Source organism: Gymnodraco acuticeps, unplaced genomic scaffold, assembly GCF_902827175.1.
Source record: "Gymnodraco acuticeps unplaced genomic scaffold, fGymAcu1.1, whole genome shotgun sequence".
Taxonomy (NCBI): domain Eukaryota; kingdom Metazoa; phylum Chordata; class Actinopteri; order Perciformes; family Bathydraconidae; genus Gymnodraco; species Gymnodraco acuticeps.
The window spans coordinates 28,567-44,247 of NW_022991837.1; the positions used below are offsets into that span (position 1 = coordinate 28,567).

At 45.5% G+C, this 15,681-nt stretch overlaps 2 protein-coding genes across 2 annotated transcripts; both read right to left on the bottom strand.

The window, feature by feature from the left end:
• Nucleotides 1-969: 969 nt before the first annotated feature.
• On the bottom strand, nt 970-8,106 carry LOC117535374 (tripartite motif-containing protein 16-like). Its single transcript, XM_034199820.1, has 2 exons — nt 5,360-8,106; nt 970-1,590 (listed from the first exon to the last, which is right to left on the bottom strand). Exons 1-2 carry the CDS (start codon nt 6,798-6,800, stop codon nt 1,391-1,393), a joined length of 1,641 nt encoding a protein of 546 aa, XP_034055711.1. The 5' UTR covers nt 6,801-8,106; the 3' UTR covers nt 970-1,390.
• Nucleotides 8,107-8,176: 70 nt separating this feature from the next.
• On the bottom strand, nt 8,177-10,542 carry LOC117535372 (ferritin, middle subunit-like). The gene is made up of 4 exons (XM_034199818.1): nt 10,268-10,542; nt 9,435-9,581; nt 8,587-8,712; nt 8,177-8,482 (listed from the first exon to the last, which is right to left on the bottom strand). Exons 1-4 carry the CDS (start codon nt 10,367-10,369, stop codon nt 8,327-8,329), a joined length of 531 nt encoding a protein of 176 aa, XP_034055709.1. The 5' UTR covers nt 10,370-10,542; the 3' UTR covers nt 8,177-8,326.
• Nucleotides 10,543-15,681: the final 5,139 nt, after the last annotated feature.

Genomic DNA, 15,681 nt, shown 5'->3' on the forward strand with positions numbered 1-15,681 from the left:
AGAGTATAATTCATATGTATAATATCAGTTAAAATAAGTGCTTCAACATAGTTAACATTGCAGGAAAGCAATATATTAGACGTTAAGTACTTTGTCAGGCTTAATATTTATCTGTAGATAGATACCCCCAAAGTGTTTTTCTTATTTAAAAGAAGACCTTAACTTAAAGTGTTATTTAATGTTTAAATAAAGGTTAATTCGTTTTTCTGTTTTGCACCTCCTCCTATTAATATCTTTGTACATCCTGCACTAAACTGTTTTATTGTAGAGATGACTTATAGTATCTTCTTGATTTTTTATATTCTATATTTATTCTTTCCCCCTATGAAAGTATGTACTCTTAATATTTTTTTAATCAAATAAAACACAATAATTCAATAACGTGCTTTAACCACTAGGAGGTGCACACAAGGTACACACAGCCATAATAACTTTGTATTATTAGTGTAGGACACTTATGTATGTACAACATCTGAAGATGTGTAATTGTATGCATGCTTTCACATCATTTTACAGCATATTGCTATACTATTTCAGACTCAGTATTTACATTCTTACATTCAAAGAAAATCAGTAATATCTTTAAAAACTACAGTCCTTTTATATCAGCTGTGCACCGTTATGGTGTAAATATAACCTATCTGTGAATTAGATCAAATGTAAAAGTCAGCCGAATTAGTGTTGATACTGCAAGGAGACGTATTGTGTGAAGAGAAATTGAAGATGTTGTTTAATTTTTGAATATATTTATGATCCACGTCAAGTATTCAGTTTCGGCGGCATTTTCTCAGTTTTTCCAAAGGTCTTCTTCATCAGGGCTCTATAAATAATATCTACGGTAGATCTGTAATATACAATGCAGCCGAACCGTGTATTACAATGCCGTATGTTGATGACTTCCAAGAGAATAGCAAGAGCGCTCGGAATTAAGTATTCTTTATTCTTTTAAAATGTTTTCCGGATTTCATATCATATAAACACCAAATCCCAGCATGCATTGCCATCTGGGTTGAATGTGTTGGTTCATTTGGGCAGCAATAACATGGAATCTGTCAAAGTAATACATGTGATTCTAAATGTCTCTGAAGACTCGTGCACTACAAGAGAAACAACAACATGAATCAAAAGAAACATCCAGCAAATCTTTAGAGCAAAGTTTCCAGGTGAGCAAGGATCCTCCTGAGCAGTGACAGCCTCCATGCTACACAGACACAGGAAGGAGCCGGGAGAAAGTCCAACATCTACAGAACAACTCATGAGAAGACGTTCAAGCCCCACCCATCATGTTTGAGTGACAGCTGATCTCTGCAGTGAAGACATGGACAATCAGCTCTGATGGACACACGGTGAGTTCAAGAAGTAGAAGAGTTCTTCCAAGGACTTCAGACTATTAGAGTTTACAAAACTCAGCAGTGTCTCCATAATTAAAATAAACATAAAGTCCAGCATGTAGCGGCTGAGTGAACGTGGTCTGCACTCTGTGGAGGAGAGTCATGGTTTCAGAGACGCTGTAGAAGGACAGAACACCTGCTCTGTGATCCAGGTACACTCCTACTCTGGAGGACAGAGGCAGTGGCGTAGCGGAGGCCCCCGCACCCCCCGCGGTGCGGGGGAGCCCCGGAGCTTAGGGGGCCCCGCCCCCACTGTAGGCTATCCTCTTAGATTTCGTAACGCGGGAACAGGGTGCAGAGGGCGGGGCCCCCCCCTCCCTGCTATGTTGCTACGTCATGTGTACGCTGCCTGTAGTAGTACAACAGTGTATCATTATAATTATTTGCTCATCTGCGATAGGGCTAGCCGGCTGATAACTAATGTTCATTGGCAGGCTGGGCAGCGTTCAAAACAAAGCGGGAAGCATTGCTCATATAAATAACGTTCATTAGTTGCGTTGCCGGTAAACATGAAAAATGAAGCGCCACTACCCAAGCGGTGCTCAGAAAAGCAAAATGAGAGCGAAAGCCGAACAGGAGAGGGCAAAACTACCTAAAATAACGTCATTGTTCCGGCAGGCAGCAAAGGTAGACGTAGACTCTAACGTTACTGCAGATAGACCGCTAGCAACCCCCCCCGGCCCCCGGCCGTCAGCTCCGAGTCCAGGCAGACAGCCCAGCAGCCCCGTTACAGCCGAGCCAGCTAGTCGTGCCTCGCGCTTCGAGACAGGTTAGACATTAGAATAATATAAAGTTTTATTCGCCATAACCAGTATGCTACAGGTTACATTGGAATTGGAATCTAATCCGTTCATTTTTGCAGGTCAGCAAGAAGTCAGCTGTGCCCCCTCTGAGGCCAGTTCAGACATAGGCATAGACAAGGCTGCCCAGCCAGCTAGCCGTGCCCCCACAGACCCCAGCAGCCCCGTTACAGCCGAGTCAGCTAGTCGTGCCTCACGCTTCGAGACAGGTTAGAATAATAGAAAGTTTTATTCGCCAATCGCCATAAACAGTACGAGTCAGTATGCTACAGGTTACATTGGAATTGCAATATAATCCGTTCCTTTTTGCAGGTCAGCAAGAAGTCAGCTGTGCCCCCTCCGAGGCCAGTTCAGACATAGCCAAGGTTGCCCAGCCAGCTAGCCGTGCCCCGACAGTGACAGCAGCTCCCACCCACCCCAGGGACACGTTGGCCAGCGACAACTCTGTGACTGAATACCCTACTGATAGGGGGAAATTCCCTGTAGATTTAGAAGACGATGATGTTAAACGGTACATTCTGAATAACGGGCCATGCAAGCCTGAAGGGCCATTCAAAAGGGATGGGAAGGGAAGGTGCTTTTCAAAAGAGTTCTATAACAAAACATCCAAAATTGGATGTAGAATTCCACGAAAGTGGCTATGTTACTCGCCATCTATGGACCGGGTGTACTGTGAGCAGTGCTGGCTGTTCGGTGACAGACCGTCTGCCCATCACCTCCACCAAGCGTGGAGAATAGGAATAAATGATTGGCAGGGTCTCTCTAAAAAGATTAAGGAACACGAATTCTCTCGCTCTCATTTGGCAGCATGTGTCGTGTATGATACGTGGAAAAATAATCTGACCATTGACGCGCAAATATCATCTGAGTTTAAGAGAGAGGTGGGGTTTTGGACCGAGGTCCTAACCAGAATAACTGATGTTACACTAACACTGGCCTCTCGCAACTCTGCTTTCCGGAGAAAATAGGTGATATAGATAATGGTAATTTCTTATCTACCATAGAACTTATGGCGCGTTATGATCCAGTTCTGCAAAGGCTTATTGAAAGCAAAAAGAAGGTGCACTACCTAAGTCCTCAAACTCAAAACGAAATAATTTCATTGCTATCGAAAAAAGTGCAGGACACAATCATTACAGACATACAGAATGCAGAATTATATTCGATTATAATGGATACTACCCAGGACATTTCAAAAGTAGACCAACTGAGTCAAGTGTTCAGATATGTTACTATAGCAAATGATGAAAATGGAAACCCTACAGAGGTGAAAATAAACTAAAGTTTTTTGGGCTTCCATGCAGTCACAGACCAAACTGCTGCAGGTCTAGAGAGAGAAATTCTCGAATCGATGGAGAGAAAGGGGATACTACTTGGGAAGTGCCGCAGACAAGGATATGACGGGGCTAGCAATATGAGTGGCGTCTACTCCGGTGTACAAAAACGCATAAGGTATAAAGAGCCCAACGCAGTGTACATTCATTGTGCTGCTCACAATTTAAACCTTGTACTCAATGACGCATGCCAAAATATACCTGAGATAAAAGACTTCTACGACACTGTTGAAAGGCTATATGTATTCTTTAGTGGAAGCATCAAACGATGGGAGCTTTTGGAAACACACCTCTCAGTGCCCAAGGCTGGCCAGCCTACACTGAAGAGACTATGCCCGACACGATGGGCATCAAGACAAGACGCCGTCCAATCATTGCGGTTCCGTTATGCTGACATTATGCAAGCGCTAACTAAGATAGACTTGCTCTCCAAAAAAAGCGAGGAACGTGCCGAGGCGACTGGCTTGAAAAAGGCCATGGAGAGCTTTGAGTTTGTTGTAATGACTGTAATACAGGGCAAGGTCCTTGAAACAGTCAACATTGTGTCCCAAGCTCTCCAGCGCAAAGACGTGGACCTCTTACAGGCGACAGCAATGCTTGGTAACGCAACCGATACACTTGCCCAACTCCGAGGAGAGTTTGATGGCTTAAAAGCGCACGCGCAAGACCTGGCATCCTCATGGGGTGTCCACAGTCTCTTCAAAGAAAGACGCGCAAGGCGCACAAAGAGGCACTTTTCAGAGCTTTGCGAGGACCAGCGGCTCCAAGACCCAGGGGAGCATTTTAGAGTGGCGGTATTTTACGCAAATATCGATATTGTCGTTGCCCAACTCAAAAATCGATTTGTTGGAATGAGCGAAGTTGCACAGCGATTTTCTTTTCTGCTTCCCCGCGAACTTTTGCGCGCAACAGACAAGGATCTGTCTGAGTCCGCAAGTGCTTTATCAGGCCAGTATAAAGACGACCTGTCAGCCGAGTTTCCTTTCCAGATCCTGTCCCTCCGGAATGCTCTTAGGCCTACTATAAAGAACATTGAGCGTGGAACAATCAAAGACCTTGCACAAACCCTGCTCATTGAAAATCAGTCCATTTTGCCAAGTATCCCCGATGTTGCCACAGCATTGAAATTGTTTTTAACTATACCCGTGACTGTTGCCAGTGCTGAGAGATCTTTCTCAAAACTTCAATTAATAAAGACATATTTGAGGAGCACAATGTCGCAAGAGAGACTGTCTGGGTTAGCAGTCCTTAGTATTGAGAGCCGACGCACGCGCAGTATAGATTTAAAGACTGTTATACAGGACTTTGCGCAGAAGAATGCCAGGAGATGTGCTCGTATAAAATAATAGGCCTACAAAGCAGCTCCTGATTGCATCCTCTTTGTAGCCTATATAGGATGTGTTTTATTTGCTTGTTTTTTGTAGGCTACTTTTCTTTTATACAGAATGTTATGTGAACCGTTCCGTTGTGTGAACTCCAATGATGATAGGCTATAACGTTCTACAATATACCTTCATGTTACAAAAAATACACAGCCACTTGTTTGTATTTGTCAATTATGTTTCAATCAGATGTATATTATTATACAGTTCCTACTGACCTTACTGTTTAAATCAGATGTATCTATACAGAAAGTTCCTACTGACCTATAGGCCTACTGTTTACAAAAGATGCCTGAAAAAATAAACATTTAAAAAAGTGGCCGCGATGTCTATCCCATGTCACTCTATTATTGATTTAGGGGAGGGGGCGGGGCCCCATGGTCCGACCTGCGGGGGAGCCCCGAAATATTGCGCAACGCCACTGGACAGAGGCCCTGAGACGGGAGTGAGGATACTGTTGTGAATAAATGTAAAACTGTTTTGGTCACAAACTAAGGACCAGGATTTGTCATTGTTTCCAAATAGACTTTCCCCCCCTGCTCTGCTGATATTCTTGTATGCGACAGCTACACGAACTCCTTCCCCTCTCCACTCCACCTCCCAGTAACAACGTCCAGTCAGACTCTCTCGACTCAGGACCTGAGGATACCATCCAGTGAATCTGTCTGGGTGACTGGAATAAGACTGACGTTGTTCCACGGCTGTTGCTTTTCTGCTCCCCTCAGATAATAACAGATATGTGAATGCTGTGTTTGGATCCAGAGTGATCTCCTGTGAATATGTGAAGAACCCAGCTTCAGTCGGTGAGACGTTTGTCCATCCCTCTCTCAGGGCGTCCTGTAGTTTGTCTCTGACTGCTGACAGGGCCGCCGTCACGTCCTCAAAGTAGCTCAGAGGACGGATGTTGATGCTGGAGGAGTGTGTAGCTTCACTGAGGGCTGACAGTGAGGGGTAGCTGAGCAGGAACTGGTTGTGATCCTCTGTGTGAGACAGCAGCTTCAGCTCAGCGTCTCTCCTCTTCAGCTCAGAGATCTCCTGCTCCAGCTTCTCCTGGAGCTCTCTGACTCGACTCACTTCTCTCTTCTGCTGGGATCTGAGCTGCTGCTTCACATCAGAGCTTCTCTTCTCCATGAGACGGATCAGCTCAGTGAACGTCTTCTCACTGTCCTCCACTGCTTTATCAGCAGAGCCATTGACGGCCTCCACCTCCTGCTGAAGCAGCTTCACCTCCTTCTCTCCGTCCTGGATCCTCTGCTGGATGTTGAGTCGACTCCCCTCCAGCTCTCTCTGCCTCTCAGTCCTCTCTGCTGCAGCTGACACCGTGTCGTGGCCTTTGTGTTCGTCCACAGAGCAGAGAGAACAGATACTCTGCTGATCAGTGCGGCAGAACAGCTTCTTCACCTCGTCGTGACGAGAGCAGATGTTCTCCTGGAGCTTCTTGGAGGGCTCCACCAGCTTGTGTTTCTGTAATGGAGCTGCGTCATAATGAGGCTGGAGGTGTTTGTCACAGTAAGAGGCCAGACACACGAGGCAGGACTTACAGGCTCTCAGCTTCCTCCCAGTGCAGACATCACAGGCCACATCTTCAGCTCCAGCATAGCAGAGATCAGCAGGAGCAGCTGGGGGTCCAGTCTTCTTCAGCTCCTCCACTAAAGCTGCTAACATGGTGTTCTTCAGCAGGACAGGCCTCGGTGTGAAGCTCTGCCTGCACTGAGGGCAGCTGTGGATCTTCTTCTCATCCTCTCCGTCCCAGAAGCCTTTAATACACTTCATGCAGTAGCTGTGTCCACAGGAAGTGCTCACCGGATCCTTCAGTAGATCCAGACAGATGGGACAAGATAACATTTCCCGCTCCAGCTGAACTGAAACTAGTGACAGCTGATCTGACAGCATGTGTGTGAGCAGTGAATGTGGCCTATCAGCTCTCGTACTTTACCCACATGTTGGTTTCACCCCTCCTCCTCAGTGTGGGTCTGAAGGGGAGGAGCCAGGAAACACAGAGTGGAGCTGGCTGTGTCTGAGAGCAGGAAGAAGAGGGAGGGCTCATCAAACGCTGACTCATTCCAGGAGGAGGAGCAGTGCTCAGACTCTGACCTCCACAGAGCCTCGGTTACAACCTGCTCTTCCTTTGAAAAGAGCTTTTAGTTGTAAAATAAGTGGGTAAACTTACAAAATCTGAAGGGGGTTAAATACTTGTTTCCTCCACTGTAAATGTATAGAAGGCCTCTTTACCAAGCTCCAAACTAAGTGAAATATCTCAAAAAGTGTAAAAGATATCATAAATCTGAAGAACATGTTTAATAGCTGAATGTCTTGTGATCATTTTAAAGTTGGAATGAAGTCTCTAGCTGAAAGTATGTGGAAGGAGAAGCTTTTGGTGCACGGTGTAGCTAAAAGAGGATTTGAAGGTTCCTCCCATTGAGTTACATAAAGAGTTTAAAAAGCTGAATATTTCAAAAAGTATAAAGTGTTTTGAAAAAGTACAAAGTGTCCCATCATGTGCTGAAAAGGCTGCATCTTGTGATGTCTGAATGGTTCCTGGAGCTGAAAGTATGGCTGCACAGCATTCCACTAAGTAAACTAATGCAGTGCACCAAGCAGCTCTCTGGTGTTCCCTCCAGCTTCAAGTCAGCATGAAGTCACGGAGAGGCAACACCATCCAGCTCTGAAGGAGTTTCTGTGCTCACTTCCTGTCTCTTTGTATTCATGTTGGGAAACTTTGTACACATGTGATGTCTCTTTTTGGATATTTGGAGTTTTTACCTTTGAAACTCTAGATATTTCGCCTCCTTGTGTTTTCTGTAATCCCTTGTTTGTTCCAATGTGGCCGTTAATGTCTCCCTGGTTCATCACATGGAGACGCCCTGATCAGTGAACTATGGACGACAGATCTCTATCAGCTGAGATTGGAAATGTGCACCATGTCCAGTAACCTGGTTCATGTTCCTCAGAGTTGCAGAAGATGCTGACGCTCTGTTCAGTAATGAAATAGACCTTATTTCAGGCGAGTGCCAGGTAAGAGACACTTTGAAAAGCTCTGCTTCAAAGCAGCTCCGCCTCTTTGTGTTGTCCTTTATCAGCAGGTGGTGTTTGTACGTCTCTCTGTAGTAACTCAGTCCCTTGGTGCTCATTCTGTGTCTTTCTGCTCACGCTTCATTGTGGTCACTTTGAGGGTCTATATTCTTATGAACCATTCAAACCTAAAGCTTACAAGCTTTAAAGTTACCTTCAGATTTAAATGAGAAAAAGTCACGAGACAGAAAACAGAATCCAGCTCAAAACGTTTATTCAGTCATCAGAAACTTCCATGTTAAGTTTCACAGGAGAGGAGGATTATGGGTAATGTAGTCAAACATGATCATCTACATATGATCAGATCAGGTGAACTCTGAGGATCAGCTGGGATCTCTCAGGTGACTTCAGTTCTTCCCCCCCATGGTGTGCTTGTCGAACAGGTACTCGGCCATCTTGTTGGTGTTGGAGTCCATTCTGCTCAGATTAGAGATGAAGTCTCCGAGCTTCTTGATGGACTCGACCTGCTCGTTCAGGTAGTGAGTCTCCAGGAAGTCACACATCTGAGGAGGAGAAGAGAGCAGACGTTAACAACTAAAGCTTCAGAGACGTTGAATCCCAGAGATCATCAGTGTGTAGTTCCTCATGTTCAGCAGGTGTTACTCACATGAGGGTCGGCGTGGTCTGAGGCCAGTTTGTGCAGATCCAGCAGAGCCTGGTTCACGTTCTTCTCCAGCTGCAGAGCGGCCTGCATGGCCTCCAGACCCGAGCCCCACTCGTCTCGCTCTGGCTTCTGTAACGAGGGACCACCAGTTAGAGGGGGAGGGTACATAAAGCAAAGAGCCTCAGTCTTAGTTTGAAATAAGTGAGAAACATGTTTATTTAAGACAGATTTAGGAAAGCCACCACTAAGTGTGTCCCTTTAGAATAACCCGTATGCACTTGCAGTCTACATCACTTCTTCATTTAAGCACACTAGTTTCTCATGTTTACATAAGACATTTAAAAATATTTGTTTATGTACTTTTTTTTATATGCATTTAATTATATTTTGTACTCGAGCCCAAAGCTTTATTCACAAGCTGCTGTAACAAGAATAAAAACCCTTTAAAGTACATTTAATCTATTAGACGACATGTCAATATACATACTAACATTAGTCCTGTGCAATAAAGCTTGAGAACAGGACGAGGTGCAAATGGAAATATTCTGTATCTTTCCAAGACAAGCCTTTAATGCATCCGTTAAAGTCAACGCCCTGTTGCATTGTGGTACATATAGTTGGATAAATGAACCCCACCAGTCTAAATAAGCTTTCTCACGGCGCTGCCAAGTCACCTGAGCCGAGAGCCAATGAAATCTGTGGCTTTAACGGCACGAGGATGTTGAGATTTAGGGTAAAATAAATGACGTATTTAAACTCTACACATGGAGCTGCTGTGATGCAAGGAGCATCTCAGACTTGATCTGACCATTAAAGGATTCTCGTATCGTAGAGGTCCTGCAGATATTTACCTTGATGTCCTGCAGGAAGATGCGTCCTCCTCGACTGTTCTGGAAGGTGAGCAGCTTGTCGGCGTGCTCCCGCTCCTCCTCGCTGGTCTCCTTGAAGAAGTGAGCGAAGCCGGGCAGGGCCACGTCGTCACGGGAGAAATAAAAGGCCTGCAGACAGAAGACAGAGGTTAGAGAACAGACCGCTCGTTACACACAGAACAGGTCGAGACAAACGGTCGTTATGAGCCGAGGGCAGACAGAAACATGAGTCATGATTTCAGGGTGGGGATAACAACCAGCGTAAGCATGACACAGCATTATGTGGACTGAATTGTGGACAGGGACTAGAACAGTCACAAATGGAAGCAGTATTTAGATCCATAACTTAAGTAGAAGTACTATCATCTTAAAACACTAAAGTGTCTGATTAGATAAAGTCAGTAAAACCCGTTCAGTCTGAGGTAGAAACAGGAGGGTCTGTAATCTAAAGACACTTTAACAGAAGAGAGAATAATGGAGTCTGTAGCCTTTAGGTTATGCTAATGCGTGTTAGCTTAAAACAGGGATTCTGTGATTTGATGATATCTGTAAAACAATAGTCTGCCATCTTGTATTTGTACACCCTGCATCACCAGATGACTCCACGGTTATGGAGATCATGTTGTATTTGATTGGGTACCAAACAGTTCAACAGCTTTTACTTTGGTGTGTGTCGTTGGCTCGAGGCACTTGTGTTTTGCCCACCAGAGACTACGTGGTTCCCCTGTGACGTTAGCTTGTTTACTCATAATACACTTACACCATTTAATACAGGCACACAATGAACATGTAACGGTGTAAAGAGTGTTTGTTACCATGGAGGTGTAGGAGTAGGAGGCGAACAGCTCCATGTTCAGCATCCGGTTAACGGCCGCCTCGCAGTCGCGGTGGTAGTTCTGTCTCACCTGGGAATCCATCTCAACTGGCGTTTCTTCGCTGTTTTTCTTAACAAAACGGTACAAAAATAAAGCTTACGAAGACTCTTCGGTAGTGCAATTGAAGCAGAGGTTTTTTCCTGTGTGTCCGGAATGGATTTAAGCGCGTATTCAGATCGAGATGAAGGAAAAGTCCCGTTCAAACTCTGTTGAAGCAAGAACTGTTTTCTTCCCGAGCGTGAAATGGCAGTTGAGAGTCGCTTCCTGTATTTATACCAGACGGGGGTCGTGGCGTCACTGCGCGTCTCCTCCAATCAGTGAGCGTTGGAGATCACGTGACGGTGAATGAATGAATGAAAACTTTATTACAGACTCAGGGTCCAGATAAAAGACAAGACATTACATATAATAAATTACATACACAGCATAAAAAGAGTTCATAGTTTAAGAATAATTTAAATCAGTGTCCTACAAAGAGACAACTATACCAATGTCTCCACAGCTGCGATTGGTAGCGTGTATATTAAACCTTATGTTCGATAAGGCCAAGAGGATTTCATTATCACAGTCATTAAGCCGGCAAATACATTTATACATGAGATTTCTTAAAACAGCTTGTAGAGTATTGACTCCTGCAGCCACAAACATTTCACTTGCACTGACCATCGAGGTCTCTTAGTCTTCAGCAATATTCTCATGGCATCATTATGAGCTACTTGAAGTTTCCGTAAACTTGCTTTTCTGTAGTTTGACCACAAATGTGCCGTTTAGAGCGGTGTGCAATATGCTCTGAACAGAGACATCTTCACTCCATCTGTACATGCACCAAACTTACGTAAGAGAATGTTTGCTTGTGCACATCATGCGGCATTGCCTATAAATATCTTCATCATCTGTCATTTGTTCTGTAATAAAGTGTCCAAGATATTTTAACTTATTACAGACACTAAGATTAATATCAGACAATTTAAAATCAGGACATTTCAGACATTTATCCTCTTTGGTTCTAAAGATCATGACAGCACTCTTTCTGGCGTTGTATTTGATGTCATGCTCCACACCATACACAGAGCAAACAGCAAGAAGCTGCTGGAGACCAGCGCTAGATGGACTCAGCTCAACAAGATCATCTGCATACATAATATGGTTCACTAGAGTGCTACCAATCATGCATCCAGTATTACAGGCTTTCAGCCGCTTGGACAGATCATCAATATAGAGGTTAAAAAGAACTGGGGACATAATTCCACCTTGTCTGACACCATTGCTAACCCCAAATGGGGCTGAGACCCTATTGCCCCATTTGACTTGCATAGTCTGGTGGCCATACCAGTAGACCAGAACTCTCACAATGTATTTGGGCACCCCTCTTTGACTCAGCTTAACAAATAACGTCCTGTGATTAACACGATCAAAGGCTTTAGAAGCATCAATGAAACACATAAGAACTGATGAGTTATTACCTCTATATTTGTTGACAATTTCCTCTAAAGGCCCGGACACACGATTTCGGCTGTTCTCGTAAGTCGGGAGACGAAGCGTGTCCTGTCGCCCAAACTCAATTTGGTGTGTCCCGCACCGTCGACCGTGACACGCCTTATTTGGACTGCCTGTCCCGATGCATGGCCGATTCAACATGTTGAATCGGCCATGCATCGGGACAGGCAGTCGGACCAAACAATCACTCTGATTGGCTGTTCAGCTAGCGAATCAGTGCATGAGAAGCGAAACGGAAGTGAGGGACGTAAACAAACGATTTAAGAAGGCACACACAGACTGATATTCATTTTCATCTCATCATGGCGATCTGGAATGACGCAAACCTGCTCATCACATTGATCCAGGAGAGGCCAGCTCTGTACGACATCACAGAGAAAAGGTACTCGAACCGAGTAGTGAAAACCGGACTCTGGCGAGAGATTGAAACGCAACTTGGTTTCTCGGGTAAGATTATCTTTTTCATCAATTGAGCTCTTTAGCAGATATTGTTGGCTTCTTATTGTTTGCCAGCGTACAGTGGCGTTAACGTGAAATGTAATTTGTTATTTCAACATTGTGTTTTGTTGTTATCTTGTTGCTAGCTGTTGCTAGCTGTGCAGTTTGGCACTGCATATAGATATGAATTGGACATGCTAACTAGCCACAATGGTTACATCGTTTATTTGTGTGCTTCAGAGAAAGAGCTGAGGAAGAAGTGGATTCTCTGCGAACCCAGTGCACCCGGTACAGGAGACTTGCCCCTTCGGGTAGTTGTGGACCAAAGACGGGCAGACAGCAGTGAATCCTGACCAGGCTGCAGTTTGCACACGCTATTTGTTGTTGTTTATATCACGCAGTCTGTTCTTCTTCTCTGTCTTCCGGTTGTTGCCTATTTTTAATGACGAATACACACTACCGCCGCCTGCTGGTAAGGAGAGTTATTGCCACTCACGCACTGAAGTCTTTGCGGTGTGTTCCCGTGCGACACATGGCCAAGACGCAGGAGAACACCGCGACGCAACAGCCGACGTCGGCGTCGGCGAGTCCTCTGGTGACTGCTTGGTGTGTCCGGGCCTTTAGGCGTATACACACAAGTCAGTGCCATGTTTAGCCTTAAAGCCACACTGGTTATCTGTTGAGTTAATAAAGTCATCTAATCTGTCCAGCAGAATTCTTTCTAGGACTCGTGACAGTGTGCTGGCTAACGCTATGGGCCTATAGTTGTCTAGGCTTCCCACTTTACCGGCTTTGTCCTTAATAACTGGCACCAACAGAACAGACAACATTGAGTCTGGTCACAAGCCATGACTCATAAAGGCAGCAAAGCAGATAGAAAGAAGAGGAGCTATCTTCACACTGGCATATTTAAGATGTTCAGCAGAAAGATGATCTACACCACTGGCTTTGTTGTCCGACAGCTTGTTTATAGCTTGGCACACCTTGTGTGGCATTATCACCATTGACTCATTGTTATCATCTACCCTATACAGTTCACTTTGGACACAGTTGAATAAGGTGCTATAATGCTGTCGCCATAACTCCACAATGGTGTCTGTTCCGGATGTTCCGTCAACAGTGCATGGTAGAGGTATTTTGCATTGATTAATAGCCCTTACTTCTTTCCAAAAATCCATAACATTGTTACTGAGCAGCTTCTTAGCCATGGAATCGGCCCTCATGGCTTGCTCATTTTTACAGATGAAGCGAATAGCATACTTGTATCTTGCATTAGTAAGCTTCTTGTACTCAAGTACAGACCCTTGTCTGGTTCTGCCTGCCATAGCCCATGATTTAGTGGCTTCACAGGCTTCAGCAGGACACTCAGCTACATACCTATTCCAGCCAGGCCTGATGTTATGAGTCTCATTGTTACTTTTGTAGTAAGGCTTACTGCCTTCATACAGAGCACTTACTATATCACTGTACATGCAGCAGATATCACTCCTATGCTTTGCATCCTTACAGTTAACATCACTACACATAATTGCATCTCTAGGTAGATGAATATTAGTTAAGGATGTATCTGTCTGAGCATAATAGGATGTAATGTCTTCCTTTGTGAGGGTTGACCAGTCTAGTTTTTCTGTTTGAGCACTATTTACATTTCTGGTTAGCCCAGGTAGATGTTCGACATGTATTGACATAGCAACAGGTATATGATCTGCCATCCTTTACTCCGAACAAATATTTGTTTCTCCGAATCGAAGGGGAAAAATAAAAAAGCATTGCACACAATTTAAACCAATCAATGTTGTGTAATTAACAAGGATAATCTGGTGTGTTTTAGTCGATGAGGAGTGCAGATATCACTGTAAACTCAATCGACAGTAAGGGGAATACTTACTTCCGGGTGTAAAATTCTCCGTTATCCAATGAGAATGGACGCTCACATTGCCTTTAAGGGCAGCCGACACAAACGAATGCCGTGCTTCCATGAGCGTCCATAGAAGCATATGGACATCCCGGAAAGCTGAAAATGGACGCTAAGGGCCCCCCTCTTGCGTTGAAAATGGACGCTAAGGCCCCCCCCTTGCGTTGGAAAAAGCCGACACAGGACTTGACATAACGTCAACATAGGCCGACCTGGGAGCGAGGATGTGTTGGTTGATTCGGACAGACAACTAAGCAGCGGCAGCATATATAAATTGCCAGGGAGGCATACGATCAGCGCAGCTGCTGAACACAGCCAGACGGCTGCTGTGTTGGGCACAAACACACGTACTCTCTATCAGAGCGGTGTATATCCCCGGCGTGTTGAACAGAGGGGCGGACCTAATGTCCAGAGGAGGTCCTTACCAAGGGGATTGGAGCCTCCACCCCGAACTGGTCACCCAGGTATGGAGCAGGTTCGGGAGAGCGGAGGTGGATCTGTTCGCTGCACGCGAGAACGCGCAATGTGCCCTCTGGTTCTCCATGAGAACGCAGGACCACCCCCCCCCCTGGGCGTGGACGCGTTCGCACACAGGCCGTCGCCCAAGGGGTTGTTATACGCTTTCCCACCAGTCCCTCTGATTCCTCGGTTCCTGGACCGAGTGCAGGAGGAGATACTGACAGCAATTTTAATAGCACCGGAACGCACGGGAGCGTCCTGGGTTCCATGCCTACGGCGGATGCTGTCAGGGAGACCGTGGGAAATACCGTGGCGCAGGGACGCTCTCTCCCAGGTGGAGGGAGCGATCAGCAGTCACCCAGTATTGGGCCAACGTTTGTGGGCATGGCCCCTGAACGGGAACATTTAGAGGGGCTGGGCCTCTCTAAAAATGTTATCAGTACCATTCAGGGTTCAAGGGCGGCGTCCACCAGGGCATCCTACACAGTCAAATGGACAGTGTTCCAGCGCTGGTGTGTAGGGAAAAGCCTGGACCCCCGTTAGGTGCCCCCTGTCTCACATACTGTCGTTCCTCCAGACTTTACTGGACAGAAAATTGGCTTATAGCACGATAAAAACGTACGCGGCTGCCATATCATCTTGCCACGAAGGGTTTGGTGTCAGCACGGTGTTTAGTCAACCTCTGACAACACGGTTTCTACGGGGAGTACAGAGACTCAGACCGGTGTCACGCACTTTGGCGCCTCAATGGGATTTGGCGTTGGTGTTATGCGCACTAAGTAAAGCTCCATTCGAACCTTTAGATCAGGTTCCCCTAAAGTTTTTGTCAGCCAAAGTGGCTCTGCTCTTGGCGCTGACATCAGCAAAAAGGGTGAGTGAATTGTCTGCTCTATCTGTGGCTCCGTCATGTCTCCGGATCCAAGGAGATGGCAGCTCAGCTGTTTTGCGCCCTAACCCGGCTTTTATGCAAAAGGTGATCACAAGCTCTTTTAGATCGAGAGTGATCACTTTGGATGGTTTCTTCCCTCCTCCTCACACATCGGAG